The sequence below is a fragment of the Haemaphysalis longicornis genome, unplaced genomic scaffold, assembly GCF_048455015.1.
Source record: "Haemaphysalis longicornis isolate Haplotype H1 unplaced genomic scaffold, Haemaphysalis longicornis Haplotype H1 scaffold_1, whole genome shotgun sequence".
Taxonomy (NCBI): Eukaryota; Metazoa; Arthropoda; class Arachnida; order Ixodida; family Ixodidae; genus Haemaphysalis; species Haemaphysalis longicornis.
Window position 1 is genome coordinate 413,790,291 of NW_027526203.1, and position 17,280 is coordinate 413,807,570.

The 17,280-nt window shown below is 48.7% G+C and overlaps 2 protein-coding genes across 2 annotated transcripts in view; one reads left to right on the top strand and one right to left on the bottom strand.

The window, feature by feature from the left end:
• Nucleotides 1-463: 463 nt before the first annotated feature.
• Nucleotides 464-2,687, bottom strand: Gmppa (GDP-mannose pyrophosphorylase A). The gene has a single exon (XM_077687059.1). The coding sequence runs from the start codon at nt 2,355-2,357 to the stop codon at nt 1,068-1,070; it is 1,290 nt and encodes a 429-aa protein (XP_077543185.1). The 5' UTR covers nt 2,358-2,687; the 3' UTR covers nt 464-1,067.
• A 5,185-nt stretch (nt 2,688-7,872) lies between these two features.
• The window catches only part of LOC144155543 (uncharacterized), a 46,682-nt gene continuing 37,274 nt past the window's right edge, over nt 7,873-17,280 (top strand). Inside the window, exons 1-5 of the mRNA XM_077687058.1 lie at nt 7,873-8,004; nt 8,416-8,520; nt 13,537-13,567; nt 14,639-14,828; nt 16,759-16,942. Of these exons, the coding sequence (XP_077543184.1) occupies nt 8,421-8,520; nt 13,537-13,567; nt 14,639-14,828; nt 16,759-16,942 (505 nt within the window). The 5' untranslated portion in view covers nt 7,873-8,004; nt 8,416-8,420. The remainder of the gene's footprint in view (nt 8,005-8,415; nt 8,521-13,536; nt 13,568-14,638; nt 14,829-16,758; nt 16,943-17,280) is intronic.

The window sequence follows — 17,280 nt, forward strand, 5'->3', positions numbered from 1 at the left end:
GATTTTTTTTTCCTTGTGGCCAATTTCCCTAAGCAGGTATGCTGGGTTGACAAATGTGTCCTGTGGATGCTGGGTGGTCGCCGTGAGGCATGCGCACACGAGTGCTCGGCATTTAGTTTAACTGCCGGGCAATCGCCACGAGGCACGCACTCGGCATTTTTTTTTTTTTTTTTTGAATTTTTACTGCAGACAGGAAAAATTACAATTTGCTAAACAGCTTCGCTGTTAAAACAGGTGAATACTGGCTTCTTCCAGTTATGTTCTCATTGTGTGGTGGGAATACAAGTGAGGAAAAGCTCTTGTGAACTTGGCATAGTGGTGTTACTATTCCCGGCAGTTATGGTTAGTATTACCTTGGGTCGCAGCAGTGCAGAAGTAGTATAAACTGCACAGGTAAATGGAGAAAAAGATGTTTCAGCGCGAAGTGTTGCCTAACTTGCCGAGCATGCCTGCAGTATTGGAGTTACTTTTTTCCATCCATATTTTTCCTGGTTACACTGGTCTGTTTGGTGACTAACCATTTTTTCAGGTCACTTGGTCTCCTTGCACCTCTGTCATGTGGAACTTGTTTTTCTTGGAAGAGAGACCAGGTCTGGTTTTGAGCTCGTATATTGTGTGTTACGCTGATGACAACTGTGCACCACTGCTACTAAAAGCTGCATGTGTGCATGCTATTTGGCCTGTACTTCACAAGGAGACGCACAAAAAGGTCTTGACAAAAAAAAATACGATTCTGGCACAGACCAGTGGCACAATCCATGGAGAGCATGCAGTTTATAGCCACGGAAACCTATGGAAGCTACAGTCGCACTGTTTATATTCCTTTGATCTGAGCTTTTTTGTCCTTAAAGGCATTGCTTTTGCAACTCATGTATCTAAACTATACATTTTTTTTGTGATAATGCATAGTGCTTATAAAATAGCCCCCTGTAAAGGTGTTATAAAAGCTGTAATAAATGTGATGCTTGTTTGAAAAACAGCGGCTTGGTGGTTTATTTAAAAGGGAAAACAAAATTTCCCCTGCACTGCGCAGCCCCCATCATGCAGCGGCAACCAGCAGGAATCCTTCAGAGAATTATCTCGTTCTTGTAACTCTGTGCCAGGTCCTTATGGGGCAGCACGATGGAGTTGAGCACGATGGCTTCGGCAGGCACACTCACGTGGCAGCCCAGCACTGTAATGGAGGGGTTGAGGCGGCCGTCCGCATTGAACAGGGGCACGTTCTCCATCTTGGCAAAGGGCCGGTCGGGGTTGGGGTCGCAGGGCGTGCCTTCGACGCGGCTCCAGGCGCCCACCGAGCTGTCCAGGCCCACGATGGAGTGGAGCACAAGCGCGTGGTCACACACGGTGGCGTTGGCCAGCACCAGGGACTCGCGTATGCGCACGCCGGCGCCAATGCGCGCCCCGGGTCCCACGGACACGTTGGGTCCCAGCGTGGCGGTCGGGTCCACGCTGGCCGTCGAGTGGACGAACACGTCGCCGAGGATGGTGGGGCCGTCGGGGCCCGGCTGTGCGAGGCGCTCAGGGTGCTCCCGGCGGTACAGCTCGAGGTAGTGCCGGTTGGCGTAGATGGCCGAGCCGGCGGTCTTCAGTTGGCTCCACCAGCGGCTGGTCTGGAAGACGTGCAGCTGGCGGCCCGCGGCCGCCAGCGGAGCCAGCACGTCGTGCTCGAGGCTCAGCGCGTCCAGGCTGTCGCCCTCTCGCGCGTGCCGGTCGCGGAGCGCGGCGCCGGTCCTCTGGAACACGTCCGGACTGCACAGGTAGACGCCGCAGTTGATGACGGCGCTGACGAACGTCGACGGCTTCTCTACGTAGTGCAGCACCTGGTGGGTCGCCTTGTCCTCGACGATGCAGCCGTAGCTGAGCGACTGCTGCCGCGTCGCCTCGGTGGCCAGCACGGTGACCAGGTTGCTTTTCGGCAGCGAGCGGTGGAAGGCCAACATCTCCGCCAGCGGGAAGTGGCCGCACACGTCGCCGTGGATAAGCAGAAAGGCCTCCGGGTCGCCCCGGCGAATCTGATCGCGGAAGTGGTGGATGCCGCCCGCGGTACCCAAAGCCGCGTACTCCTGCAGGTAGCGCACGGGCAGGCCGTACTCGCGGCTAGCGCTCTTCACAAAGCCCGCCAGGTCCGCGTCGTCAGCCGGATAGAAGCCGATCAGCAGGATCTCGCGCACGCAAGGCAGGCCGCAGCACGCCTCGACCAAATGCTGCATCATAGGTCGACCGGCTACCGGAAAAAGTGGCTTGGGAATGTCAAACGACAGCGGCCGAAACCGCGTGCCTTTTTGCGGGCCGCCGATCAAAATTACGGCCTTCAGCATTCCGGTGGTTCTCTGGGGCGTCGGCGACGCTGTCATTTCGGAGCTTTCGACTTCGTGGCAGCTTTATCACTGCCTTGGCTGTGTTGGCATCGTCAGCGTGCTGTCGCTCACGTAGGCGTCACAGGAACAACAGCTGCACCCGGTGGAGCTATCTAGCGGAAAGCTGTGACATGCGTCGCGTGACACGCACGCGAGTACGTGCTGGTAGCAGCGCTGGTGCCATCACAGAGCAGCTTAACAACCTAATCATTGAATAAATGCAGCCCCGGAAGAAAGAACACAGTTACCAAATGCGAAACCGATCACCCTATCTCCCTATCTGTGCGATTGCATCTGAACCGTCTGAACTGCCAGAATCAGAACTGCCAGAACAGCAGACGCGGCGCTGGTACCTGGCATACCTGGTGCCACACCACTGGTGGTTTTTTGCAGTTTTATAGAAAAAGGAAAAAAAAAAGTGGTGTTTTGTGGTTTTTGCAGCGCTAGTGAATTCCCAGATTTCTCCAAACGTGGAAATTGCCAGTTATATACCTTAGGGCGTTTATTTAATAGCGGCGTACATATTACTTATGCTAGTTTTTTTGTATGGTTTGAATAATATTTTTCCTCAGCCTTTCCTGCCAGAAAGTGCATAAGTTATGTGTTATCTCACCATCATCATCAGCCGATTGCACCTTTGTTCAGCGATTGGCCGCTCGCTTCCTACCATATTTTCAAACTGCAGGAGGCACTGAGTTGACTAGACCTGTGCGCCGCCGCGCCACGCCGCCGCCGCCGCCTGTTTTGGTTGCGCCGTCTGCGCCGCCGCCGAAGTCGCGGGAATGAGCACGCCGCCGCCGCCGCCGGGCAAAATTTTCGGCGCGCCGCCGGCCCCGCGCCCCACCGCCCCACCTATTATTCTTTTCTTTGAAGGGAGCTGCTGAAGGACGACTCTTCTGAAGAACGAAGGAGTATGAAAGGAAAATACGTCGCTTCGCTGGAAGTTGACGTTTCTCCCTCTGCAAGAAATGCCTCTCTCAGCGGTGCTGTTCGTAAGGGAAATAATCGCGATCCACCATGCATCAACCGACGATTTGTACTTTCTGCCTGGAATCAGCTCATCCTGCTGCTCGTGTGGGGATACTTCTAGTCCCCTTCCTTCTCCTCCTTCTCCGAATACCTTTTCTTCCAGGCCCGTCCGCCCCGTACCGATCCTCTTACATTGCATGCGTACCGCGACCTTGTTAACAAAGGATAAATGCGTGACTGCCTACCGTCTCGACGCGCTTGACTCGGAATCCTATTGAAGCACCCCAGCTTCTCTCGCTGCCACACAAGCGCGACATCTTTCTTGTTTTATCCGCTTTCTCAGAAACTCTAAAATGACCAGGCACCCATGGTACTTCAGGCATCCATGGTTAAACAGACCCACCCAACTCTCTCTGTGTCAATAGTCCTCTTTCTTTCTTCTCCAAAGGGAAGTAGGACGGAGGACAGGAGCGAACGCAAACTTCAGCCCCTCAAACGATATTCATTCTGCTGTACAAACATGAGCAGAAGGGTTTGAGCACCTTCCTTCTTGATAAAGGCTGGTCTCTTGGCGTATTAATAACATCGTCATCCAACGGGGATAAAAGTATACACTGCAAGGAAAATAAAACAGTAACCCAAAAGTAGCGGTCGCAGAGAGACTGAAAAGAAAAAAATGCGGATGAAAGAGGACGACCGGCCGTACAAAAGTCTCCAAAATCAGTGCGCCAGCTCCTCCCACCACTCGTCGATTCTCTCAAGGGGACAAGCCGCTAACATCGAAGAATGAAACCCCATAATCAGCACGGGAACAGTGCACAAGAAACTGCCGCAGTAGCGCGCAAGCTTGAATGGCCAGCGTTATTACGGGAAGAGTGCACGGGAAGCGGGTCAATAAATGAACTGTCCTGGAACGCAGGAAGGGTCAATGAAAGCGCAGCTAGGTTCTCCGCAATAACTGGGAGCCTGGTACAAGCAATCACAACTCATTAACGTCAGCAATGCATTACTTAAACGAATGTGAAACACAAAATTGGAAGGAAATGCTAATACCCGCACAACTTCAGATAACCAATATGTCGTATTCGAGCATGCAGCTGTGATAAAATAGCGTCCCCGAGGGCAGAGGAGCGTACGTCATGCTGCCCTTTCTGCGCTGGAGGCCAGTTAACTAGAAGATTTGGAGAAAAGGAATTCAGAAATAATGGTGAAAGGTACCATAAGAAAAGAGAGTGTTGTCTACCAATGCATTCTTACTCCTCGCCTTCATTGTGAGTTCTTTACAGCCGAATTAGGCTAAGAGTGCCCAAACAGAGCTTCGACGTGCAATATCCACGCTTCGCAAGATTCACAAAAGCTATGATTTTGAAACGTAAAAGTTGTATATCAATAGCGCTTGCTGCGTGACGTGAACGTGATTGATTGTGTGGTTTAGCGCACCGAAGCTACACATGGGCTATGGTGGTTTAGCGCACCGAAGCTACACATGGGCTATGAGATAGAGAGCGAGACAGAAAGAGAATAAATTTCGTCAGCACAAAAATTTCGGAGTAGTGGCCTCAATTCAGGACCCCATTCGTGGTGCCAGCTGCGACGACCATTTCCACCAACCGAAGCTGGTCATCCGCACTGGATCAAAATTAATCCGAAGCGCCTCATAGCCCATGTGTTTTTTGACACCTGTGAGTAAAAAAACCCCATGGGCTAGAGGCGCGCTGTAGTGGGGGGCTCCGGATTAATTTTGATGCCCTGGGGATTTTTTACCGTGCGCCAAAATCTCAATCTGAAAAGCAGCCACCATGGCTGTGATGGGTGAACCCCGGAAACGGGAAAAATGGTCCCAGTGACCATATAGGAAAAAAATGGTCCCATACTCCAGTCGACGTGTTTTCCTTGATTTGCCCCTTTGCGTTTTAGCCAAAGAGTTGAGAAAGAGATGGAATGCTTTAAAATTCCTATAGGGGCAGAAATTAACGCCTCTGGAGGCTAAAACCTAACAAACCAAATTGGGTCGACAGACGGACGGTTTGATGGATGGATGGGTGAATGGGTGAATGGGTGGGTGGGTGGATGGATGGATGGATGGTAGGGCTGAGCATCGATTAAAAATTTTAATGCAAGTAATTGGATTAAAACCGCACAAAAAACAACTGCGAAGCCTGGAACCGTCGGTTTAGTAGCTTCGTCGGACACAGCCCTCAGTGCCTGGAATGTCATAGAAGCTCTACGCTGCGAGGTTTCATCAGTATAAGTGAAAATTGCACTAGAAGCCGAGGGAGCTCCACCAAAGAAGCACACAGCGTCGTCCCAGGTCTAGGACATTTCGTTGCTGGACATTCCAGTATAGTGAACTAGAATACTTCCAGTGCAGGACGTTTCGGTACGGACATTTTGGTGTACGGACATTTCGGTGGACGCACATATCGGTGTACGGACGTTTCGGCGCACTGCATTTCCTTGCGCGAACATTTCAGCGACCGTATTATCGGGTGCTTGTTAGTTTGAAACAGCCCTTAGATTTTTATTTTCGCTTAACATGGGTTTTGGACAACAACCTAGGGCAGCGATTGCATTTCAATATTGATGCGTGTTCGCGATTTTTTGCCAGGTATTTTTAGAAACTGGACATTTGTGTATTTTTCTTTATACCTAGTTCAGGGAGCACCTGTTTTGCAGCTTTTGCCCATGTTTTTTTTATTTACGACAAGACATTATTTATATTCGCTCTTTTTTGGGGCATGCTAATCAGCAAAGACAATTAGCCGATGTTTACGATGGCTTACGCATTCTTTATGTAATTTTTTCTAAATAAAATGCACACTCTCACAATCCAAAACTTTACAAACATTCGGTTGCTCATAAAAATGCAGACAATCTTATAAAGAGTTTATTTAGGCTGCGCTGTAATGTTTAAATGAATTTGGAGACACTGTTCTCGCCAGATTTTTTTTTTTTTACGGACAAGTAGGATATTGTCGCGGAGGAAGAACGGGCCTTTTGAAAACAGCTGCAGCTTCTATATCTCCTCAATGCTGATCAAGCGCGTAGAGGTTGTGCGTACAAATACCACCAATTCTGTTCGGTCAAACCAACCTCCGTTTTAGCTTTGCATGCTTACTTTCATTTCATTTTAATCCCCCCAGCCTCACCCCCCCCCCCCCCATCCCCTCTCCGTCTGTAAGTTTTAACCTTCCCCCTTCCCAGATTTCTTTTTCAGTAATATGTTCAATTTTCCGTGGAAATCTTACAGGCATAGCAGCCATCACCTTCTCCAAAGAGTCACCGCATTGATGCGAGAAAAAGCGATACATTCGGCGTGAGCTCACACAACCTCTCTAGTGCACAACAAAAAGCCACCCGAAAAGCCGCTGAGGACACAATGACCAAGATCGTTGGCGCCTGTCGCCCCCATCGAGGAACAAGCTCGATGGCTGCACGCGTCGCGGCCACACGGAAGGCGCCCCTCTCCAGGAATCGCCGTCTTTCCTTTCAGTCGCCCCGTGCACCTGCAATTAACTCTCCAAGTCGCGCATATCATGGACACCGCAGACATTCCTCTTTTTCTTCCATTGTAAGAGGGGAAAATTTTGAATAGGCTGGTTTTGCGAGAGCCGCGACAGTATTATTCACGTTTTCGATGCCCAGTTTACAATTTGAAGAAGCACAAGTGACACCCCCCTCTCTCTACCAAGGGGGCTGGTATAAGCACTGCTGGTTATACCCGGCAGTGCTTAGCCCTCCCCACTCCCACCCCTGTAGCCACTCCACCGTAAGTGCGATCAATGGCTAGTTTTTGAGTAGAACCAACACCGACTGCAAGAATAAATCGGCAGAGAAAATTATGAATTATTAAAATGGATGCACGCGTGCTTAAGCTAGCTCGTTTCCTTTCTTTCTTTCTTTCTTTTCGCGGTGGTTTGGCGGACGGGGAGGGGGGGTAGGGATAGGAATGGAATAAAAGCAGCAGCGTCTTGCAGCGGTGGGTGAAGTGAAATCAAAACCTTTTGGTAACACTTGAATTAAAATATTAGAGTTCACATGAATGCTAAAATTAAAAAAAAGAGGTAGAAGGGAAATAAATTAACAACTTCAGTAATTTTTAACATTTAATTTCGAAATTGGGTTTTAGGCGCTAATGCTCCGCCTCTGTTTAGCGTTCTTTTCTTTGCAGTGCGGACCAAACACAACTCTCGAACGTAAAATTATATCATCTGACGAAACTAAAGTATTAAAGCTAAAATGTTTAAAGAAATGCCTGGGACATTCCGTGCACCGAAATGTCCGCACTGAGACATGCTGCACCGAAATGTCCTACACATAAATGTCCGGATCCCCCACGGTTTTTGCATATTTTCTTTTCCCCAAAATTCCTAATTCTCTCTCTCTCTCTCTCTCTCGACCCCCCCCCCCCCCTCACCCTCTATTCCGCGCCGCGCCGCCGCCGATACGGGGACCCCCGCGCCGTTTACACGCCGCCGCCGGAGGTGGGAACACCGGCGCGCCGCCGCCGGCGATTTCTGACCGGCGCACAGGTCTAGAGTTGACTGAGTCGTCTGACGTCGCCGGGTTGTCTGAGTTTTGCTGGTTCTCCCGCGCTCTACGGGCAGTCACTTCTGCTGAGCGGTCATCGAATTAGCTGTGCCATTAACTGTAGTGGCCGTACAAACTGATGCAGGTATGTGTGGGGCTAACTGCAATTACAATTATTAGAGTTGACATCTTCGACCTTAGTGCCGTTGTATGTAACAAAAGCCTCCCACCAGCTCCACTGTTGGTTGGCTTTCTGCGCCGCCTCCTGTGTGCTTACCTTTTTATGTTTTTGTCTGGCCTCCTTTATCGTTTTTGTTCGTTTGTCTGTATGCGCGTAGCAATTGTCTTTTTTGAGCGTCTACGTCTTAACATTTTTAAAGTGTTTATTAACGCAGGCGTCGTTGTTGGAGCGTGGCCCCTCGTTTCGCCGAGAAGCGAGCATTATTGGGCCTTGCAAGACTTTCAGCAAGTCCTGTCCCCCCGATTTTGCTGTGTCACGGAGTAGCTACGGTTGATGTTGGTGGAATTAGTAATGAGACGATTTATTTTTGTTTAGAGGCCATGACGGACTGGGACTTCGACAACATCAAGTGTCCGAAGTACAGGGACTTGCTGGCGGTCAGCGGCTGCGACGACGATAGCGATGCGGAAGCGTATTTTGGTATCTAGTTCTTCATTGTCTTTCCCTGTTTTTGTTTTTGTGTGCGGGTGTGGGCTCTTGCATTACTTGTTTGCTGCCTCCCATATTCCTTGGTCCCTCCTAGAATTCAGCCATGCTCTGTTCGACTTTAATAGGCTAGCGGAAATGCGTAGCAGTGTGTACTTCGTCGATTCTTGCATCACTTCCTGCGTCCCCTCGCCCGTACGGATTGTACTTTTTTCTTTCCCCTCTTTGCCCATCTTTTACCCATCGGTATCAAAGTACAACAATGAACATAGCCAAGGTTTGCTGAGGGGGCTGGTTGGCACAGTTTAAAATTTAAACAAATCGTGCGCTGCATGTCTGGGCAAGCTTGACCTGGTCAAGTAAAAACGCAGCCACACTTCGGTGCACACCAAGGTGTGGTTGCCTTTTCACGCAGCGTACGATTTACACAAGCTCCAAGCTGAACACTGGGAAAAACACAGTAGAAAAATAACATTACCCCATCAGCTTCTTTTCCCAGCTCTGGCCAGTCTGCCTCTGTTGGTGTGTACCACCACTGGAAAGGAGAAGGATGGCTGTGCCAAGTTTGTATTAAGCAGGCATTACAGCCTAGGTCAAAAAAAGCAGAAGTACACAAACGCTAAAGCCAAAAGCATGCACGGGATAAGCAGCAGGATTACTTATTGTCTGGCTGCACACGAGGCCTATTGTCGCTTGCAGCAGGCAGCAATACTTTGCATAAGTTCAGCGCATGTGCAATGCGTGTGTATCGAGATGGAGGGAATGTGAATGTTTGAGCATGGCATTTGTGAACATGCATCTATTGATTGGAACTGGTCTAGCCTGCTGCACTTCAGATTATTTCATGTCCTCTAGTGGCCCTTCAAAGCACAGTAGGTCTAATTGCACGAACATGAGCCCTGGGGTGTCAGCTGGTCGTATTGTGGCTTCCAAGGGTGGAAGTTCTAGGGCAATAGCTGTGCGGGTGTCGGTCGTTGTTGGGGATAGCTGTTCATGGCCAGCTGTTATTGCTTGTCGGTGCCTTTGGACTGCCTTCATTGTGAACTTCAATTTGACAGGCGTGTAATTGATTGTGTTGCAAATTGGCTTTTCCATGCATTCTTTCATCTTTACCACATCAGGGCCGAGGCATTGTGACGTATCCAACCTCAGGCATTGTCTTAATGTGAAAGACTTGCTTTCATGTTGAAATCCGTCATGAAACTTGCTTTTAGTTTAAATTAAGCGTTATTATTTACATTCAGCCGTTAGGTGTGAAGATGTACAAGCAGTTGGAAGAAGGCCACAGGGAAAAGAACCAGAATAAAGTGCCAATGCCTCGGTTTCGAACAAAAGAGGCACATCGTTTGCAGTTTGACTGGCATTAAAAGGAGGAAGAGGCAGTAGTAGATGGGAAGAAAAAAAGTGCGTGGAGATATCGTCTTGGCATCGTTTAAGCGGTGCAACATCTAGACAAGCCATGACGGTTCTGAAGACGAGTTCAACACACACCTGGCCTCTGTAAACACGGAACCGGCGAGGGGTATCGAAGCTCGTGTTCGGCTCTGACAGCGACGCATCGTTCGATGCCTTTAGCGCCGATGAGTGAACAAAATATAGGGGAATCGTCTATTCATGTGTCGATGCGGTCCCTTATTTGTCCTTTAAGCACTTTACCTGAAAGTTCGCCTATCTCTTATTTGTTACTTGATATCTCTGCAGTTTTGGTTGGTGGTGTGGGCACTTTTTTGAAGTTTTTTGCCCCTGACCTGAAAGTTCGCCTACACTGTATTTTTCACTTGACATCTCTGAAATTTGGGTGGGCGTTTTTTCTGAACTTTATAGTATTTTTTAATGTGAAAGCAGCAAATGGCCCATTGAACAGAAAAACCACCGTTCGGTGTCTGTAGCCGCAAAGGAGCTCCTAAAATGGCTGATAGTGCAAAGTAATCAAGCCGACAAAAAAAATTTGGACTGAGTGGAAATCAAACATAAGGCCTTCAGAATGCGAATCTAGTACGCATCTCAACCCAAGTTGCAGCCTTCGACTGCCGGTTATAGACAGCCGGTACATGCAGCTCGACATACAGCGAGTTTGGCGTTGCTGGCCACGTCTTTAGGCGTAACAACACATACCCACTCACGTGGTGTGATGGACTCGTTTGGCCTTGTGGGTGTACGACGCGTAAGAACGGTACTCAAGGGGGTAAGATGAAAGAAAGTATATTAATAGCGCCACCAGAAAACGAGACAGCGGAAAAGCGGTACAATTGCGAAGCGCCACAGCAAAAACACACGAGTCCAATACCCCTAACCAGCGTTCAATAGAGGGAACAAAAAAAAAAATGTTCTCACAGCCGCCTCGACGGTGAATGTTCGGCGATGTTGATGGCGGGTCGTCGCCAGTCCGAGTCACGGTCGAGCGCTGGCCGTCTGTCGCCAGCTCTGCCCAAGCGAGACGGAAGATGCACCACGTCCTACGTGGCGGGTGCAGCGGTGGTTCCGCCCTGGGCCGTGATCCCGAGCCTCGGCCAGTCGCACGATCACGCCCCGGTCGTCTGCGGGTCCCACACGGGTTGGCGGGCCCCGACTCACACGCCTCGAACCACTCGAACGGGATCACAGGAACTGCGGGTCCACTCGTCAGCTCAGTCTCCGCTGCCGCCGGAACCGCGTTCCACCTCCAGCCCTTTTCTTTCTCCTTCCAGTCTTCGTGCGCCAGCGCGTGGTCCACTTTTTTCCAACAATGCTGGCCAATCCTCACACGTGGATTGGCCAATGATTATGGCAGTTGCTCATGGCCAGTTTACCAATGGACCTCTCCCGGGGTACGTCACGCGGCGGCCGTGACGTCACGGAAAGCGCATGTGCTGGGTGTGGCCGGGAGGGTGGTTGGCGAAACATTCGGACCGCCGCGCGGGGCGTATGCAGTGAGGCTGCATTAGACGCGCGCAAAAGTGGAGTTTTTGTTTACGTGTTGGCTTTTCTGATGCCGGTGGGCTGCTATGCTCTCGGCTACGCAAATTTTGCGAGCAAAATCAGCGGCATCAGACTTTTCGGAGTCCCCAAAGAGGTAAATTCGGCGTGTATTGTGGATGCGCGCAATGTGCCGAAGAGGCTGGCAGCCAAAGCAGCTACATAGTCTGCTCTTACTCGTAGCAACATTTCCCATTCTCAAACTTCAGCTGTTCTCCAAAGCGCAGTCATACAGTCTACATTGGCAGTCTGCGCTGATTCATGCCATGAAATGATACTGTTTATCAACCATCTGCTATCATGCAGCACCAGCAGAAATTTGGTCAAGTGAAATAGTGCCGGGGGTAGGGGGCAGACGGAAATTTTCTTGCTGCGAAATATTGTCATGTTTTGAGGAGGTAGAGCACTGTATTAAAAACCCAATGAATGCCTAACCTGCTTAGGTGACGCGAAATAAATGTTTCGATGTAGGATCCGCGATAGCAGCCTGCCGCCTGATCGACAACGACAAGTTTGGTCTTTTGTTTTGCTTGTAAGTGCAATAAATTTTGACCTTGATCAATTATATTCTGCCTTGCGGATGTGGCAAAACAGAGATGCTTGCCGTGCTCACATGTAGCATCGTGCCTTCGGCACTAGATGGGCTGCTCACACGACTCGAAAAAACACGAAAAATGTGTTTGCCCTTAGCGAACACGCAGTGAATGTATTCATTTGTTGCGGCCTCCCGACGCTGGCGTATGCAGCGGGTGTACAAGGACACTAACTTTAACTATCATGAAATAATGACTACCAAAAATTATTTCAGTGCACTGTCGCAAGATATACGCACTAACCATATGTGGCTGCTATGTTACTCTCACAATGACCATGAACCGTTTCGAGATTTCACTGGGGAAAAAGGTAACAAAACAATCGGTCAATCACGTAGAGAACGGCATCATCGCGATATTTTTATTGGAATAATTTTTGCCTTTTGCTCTTCATATTTTTGTTTCGCTGCTGCTTATTTTACTTTTTAATCCTTTCATGCTTTACCTTTCCTTTTTACCCTCGACATGAAATCATGTGTACGCCACTGTCTCCGGGCGACGCAAAGAGACCAAGAGCAGGGAGCGTTTGCGCTGCCTGATGCACCACGCTTAGCTTAAGCGGACCTCGAAAGCAACAATAAATTAGCTTTCCTTGGTATGTGTCCGAACACAAAGAATCTTAAAAAAACATTCTTGGAATGCGTCACAACAGCACCAACCTTCAGAATGACTCGTTTAGGCTGTTCTGTCGCGCACTGATTATCCGAAAGCGTCGCCCTTTAGTTGACCGTACGGTAAACGAAAGTGTTGCGGAGGTTGTAGATGCGGAAAGCTACATGGAGGAGCGACGGCCACAGCTAGGATAGCTGGACCCCCACCTGCAATGGGGGCGGCCAGTGACGGCCCGAACCAACGGCACATCGCTCCTTTCGGACGCCGCGCGGCCAGGCCGGGACGTCGGCGCAGGCGCGTTCTGCCAACCGCCACCGCACTTCGCGGCCGCCAGCAGGCGCCACCCGTCGCGCACGTGCGCTTCGTGACGTCGCGTTGTTTACATACAGGGAGAGGTCCATTCCCATTTGGCTGTGATGTCAACATACCCATTCAAGTGTTTACTACCCACTTGATGGGAATGGCGAGTGATGATGACAGCTGCCATCAGGGGCTCATGGCCGATTCACCAGCTCCCACTGGTTGGGATATCAACACAACCACATGAAGGTGCACTTTGCTGCGTCCAGTTCACTATTCATGGTTTCGCATTCACTACCCATAAGTGGTGCTTAGGTTTCCTTGGACCTCCATAAAAAAAAAAACCTTTTGGTTTACTTTTAGCCCCATCATGCCATCCTTCATAATGCTGGCTTTATTATGTGTGTGCTTGGGCATAATTATTCTTTACAGTTGTGTTTTTTTTTATGTAAGCACACTGGCATGAAACCTTGGGGTGTCTGCCACTGACAGCTGTCGCTGCGACAGCAGAGTGTCGTCATGCTGACGCAAATCTTTTTTTGCTTTTCAGATGCTGTCGAAGATGTGAAGACCCCTTCAAGGTTTGTTGCCACACAGCATGCCGACCTTGTATGATAGTGCGCCGGGTGGGGGGAATCGCATTTTACTGGCTTGCGGTTGTTTGTTCTGGCGGAGTGAGCCATAAAGTAATTTCAGTCAGCATTTTTTGCTTTGCGTGCAGTGTTGAATCTTTTAAACACATGGGCCAATTAAGAGAAACTGAGCCTGTTGCCAGCAATCATTGCTGTTGCTCCTTTTGGCTGACCAGAGAATGTCGCTTGTCCCGTAGTGCCTAGCATGGACAGTACTCCTTGCCGTGTTGCCAGTCGTGTCTCTGCCGAAAAGTCTTGTCTAGTTAGCGTTTAATGATACAAAGATAGGCAAGCCATGACAGAGTTCAGTTGGTATTTGACCAGTGACAGGTGGAAGAGACCCTGCTAGTAAACAAGTGTAGCATATAACTTCGCTAATGTGCAAAGATGTGTACTACCCATATTTTACTCTCATTTAAGCCCCCGTGGCGGCTCACGTAGGCGTCCTACCGCCAGGTACAAAATTGTGGGTTGTATTTTGTGCCACAGTGGCTGTTTTTCTTATGGGGAAGGAACAACATGCCTCAGTTCATTTTTGACTCGACTTCAAAGGGATGCTGAAGCGCTTTTGTCAAACTCATTTCCGCTGCACCATTCACTTCAAGTTGTGTGATCTTGTATTTCACTATGTAACAAAAGTCTAGAGCCTTAGCTTATTTCTAAGGCTTGAAAGTGAAACACAGGGTGACCTTCAGAAGTGTTTTGTCATGGCAGCAGTTTGCAGTGGGGTTTTCTATCCTTTCTCAGTTAGTGTTGATCCACTTGTGGTTATCATTGACTTTGTGCTTATTTGGTAATGGTTCCTTGATCTGTTCATGCAGTTCATTGTTTTTTATCCTGGCATAACCGATACAAGACTTGTGCTTACAGTTTCCTTAACCCTTCCACCTTGACTTTTCAGGGCATAGCCCTGCAGAGCATGTGCCAGTTGATCCTGATACGGTGTCTGGTCCCACTTTGGGCGCATTGCAAGTTTTGTTTGCTGTGACAGCAGTCGTGTGACTGTTTTTACGTTTGCAGTGGTCCTCTCACCCGCAGCATGACTGCTGCGAGGGAACGCACCAAAGTGGCATCGCTTGAGACGACTCGGGTTTTGGTGGCTACATCAACGGTAGCTAGGGCGTCAGCCCGATCCACGTTGCTGGGTGGCAGGCGGAAGGAGAACAGGTTGCCTCATCAGGGCCAGGCCCCAGCTCCCAAGCTGAGAAAGGCAAGAGCTACCACTGCACTGTCCAGTCGTGCAGTATGAGCAGCTTGGCATGTGTCTTCAGTGGCTGACACCTTCAGCAGACCGGAGCTTCTCAACTAGCTGGCCTGCATGTCAATGCCCTGCTGTCCTTGAACCTGGCATCATGATTTGAATGCATATTTTCTCTTGTGCATGCCTGTTCCGACCTGTAGCTGGGTGATGTTGGGAGGGAGTGTGAAATCCAATTTAGAAAGGTATTGGCAAGTTTACTATGACTGCTTGCACACTCCTATGGCTTTCCAAGAAGAATAGGCTCTACAGTTGGTTCGTGCTGCCCGGAATCATCTCGCATTTCCTTCTCAGCAGTGGCTTAATTACTCAGATTTTTCTAACAATGTCGTGCTGACACAGGGCTATTTCTCGTGTTTCATAGGATGTGCATTTATAAATGCTTTCCATAACTTGGCTGCACCAGTGTTCTTGTATTCTCACTGCTGTGGCCTAATTGTGTCGTAAAAGTTCAACGCTTTTTTTTTTTTTTTTTAGTAAGAACATAACTATTTTCTCCAGTTCAGTGTAGCTATGCATAAAGGAACCAGAAGTGGGAGGGCCATATTCTTGACCAAAACCTACTACAGCAACTTTACTCAAAGATTGGGCTGTTGCTCTGTGCATCTTATTTCCTCTTTATTCTGGTTCTTTTCCCTGTGTCCTTCTTCCAACTGCTCGTATTTCTTCACACCTTGTGCCAGAAATATGTCACAATTCTGCGCTTACTGCACAGAGGGCGTCGAGCGCAAGCCTTACAGCATGCTGTCTTTTAAACTTTTTCCAACAGTTGTAGCGTATTTTTTTTACATATTACTGGGTCATGAAATGCTACCTTAAAGTTGAAATAGACCTGTAGATTACTCATGGGTGTTTGTGGAAAAACTGATGTGTGTGAACAGTGCATGTGAATTTAGGTACAGTGAGAGATCATGAATTGGTAACTTAGCTTGAAGAAATGGCAGGGGAAAACCTGGAAACCCTTGAATTTGAAAAGCTCGTTTTCAAGGCCTTGAAAGTCCTGACTTTTTTTTTTCTTCAAATCATTAAGTCTGAATTTCTCGAATTTTTTTTTAACAAGCATAAAAGCAACATGAATCTACACAAGGCCAGAATGAACATTTGTTGCTTCATTGAGCTTCTTTAGGAAACAAAAGTTCGCTATTTGTAATGCTCTGAAAGTGTTTATCTGTGTAACTAACAAACAATGATCAGAAGTCGGCTAAAAAGAAAATTTTTGATGGAGTCATTTATCATTTCGATAAGGGGACTTGCGTGAAGACAGGTCCCCCTGTTGAAACATTCGCTACGGGAACGTTCCCGTTTTTAGACTATTTCTCGTCATTTCAAGCCTCCGTCCTGCCCTGAACACCGGTCTTTTTCATATTTCTAACAGATGTGGTGGTTCTTGAAAACCTTTGAATTTTTGTCATTTTTCATGATTAGGGCGGCAGCCATGAAACACTGCTTGGAAATTGTTGATGGAATCTAGCTTTGGGCCTCAGTTTCAGGCTTTCTTTAAATTTCAGTCGAAAGCCCATTCTACATGGTGCGAGTTTACCTGCAAATTCGCTGCTGTGGCGCGGCTCGTGTGTCTGAATAATCTGTTTTCGTTGCTGCGGCCAATCGCAAAATGCCAAGTGGTGTTTACAGGGGAAGTTCGGCCGTTCTTAATATTCGGCACTTTGCCATAGCAATGAAAATAGAACATTTTGCCGCATGAGTGGTGCAGCAGCAGCGAATTCGCAGGTAAATTTCCACAGTGGGCTGAAGGTGTATTTTACATGGAAGTGTCTTTTCAGTGTGTGGGATAAGCCAACATTAGTTGCTGCAATATAGCAATTGGTGTGGGCGCAATGGTAAGCATTGCCTCTTACTACACTGGTCTTGTTCTTGCTTGCAGGTTGAATTGGCGGGAAAGAGGCAGCCCCTTAAGGTGCAGAACGCCAGTGGTACTCAGCGGGGACGCACATCATTGAGGCAGTTGGCCATTCATCAGGGAGCACAGTGCCAGAGCTTGGCTGAATTCGTCGGAAAATTTCATTCCAGGACACCCACCAGATTTCGTAGAGTTCCTGTGGAACGCGGTGAGCAGTGCGCCTAATACTGGGTTTGCTTTGGCAGGCCTTGAAGCAAGTTACTATGTTGCATCGTGTGCGTTTTGACGCTGTTTTCTTAAAGTTGCTCTTCAAAAGCTTTCTTCTAGGCCTACAATATCTGGCTGCACCTGCACTTTTGCGTTGAACAACTAACAGATTCTAGTTTTCCCTGTTGGCCCAAATGGCCGTGTTTATGCTTCTAAATTAAGTGCACCATGTTGCCATGCAACGTTCCTCACACCTTGCTCTTTTTGTTCTCTCGTCTCGTTCTGTCATCAGCACACCATATTCCTGTTAAGCGTGAGTGTTAGCTTGAAAAGCACCAA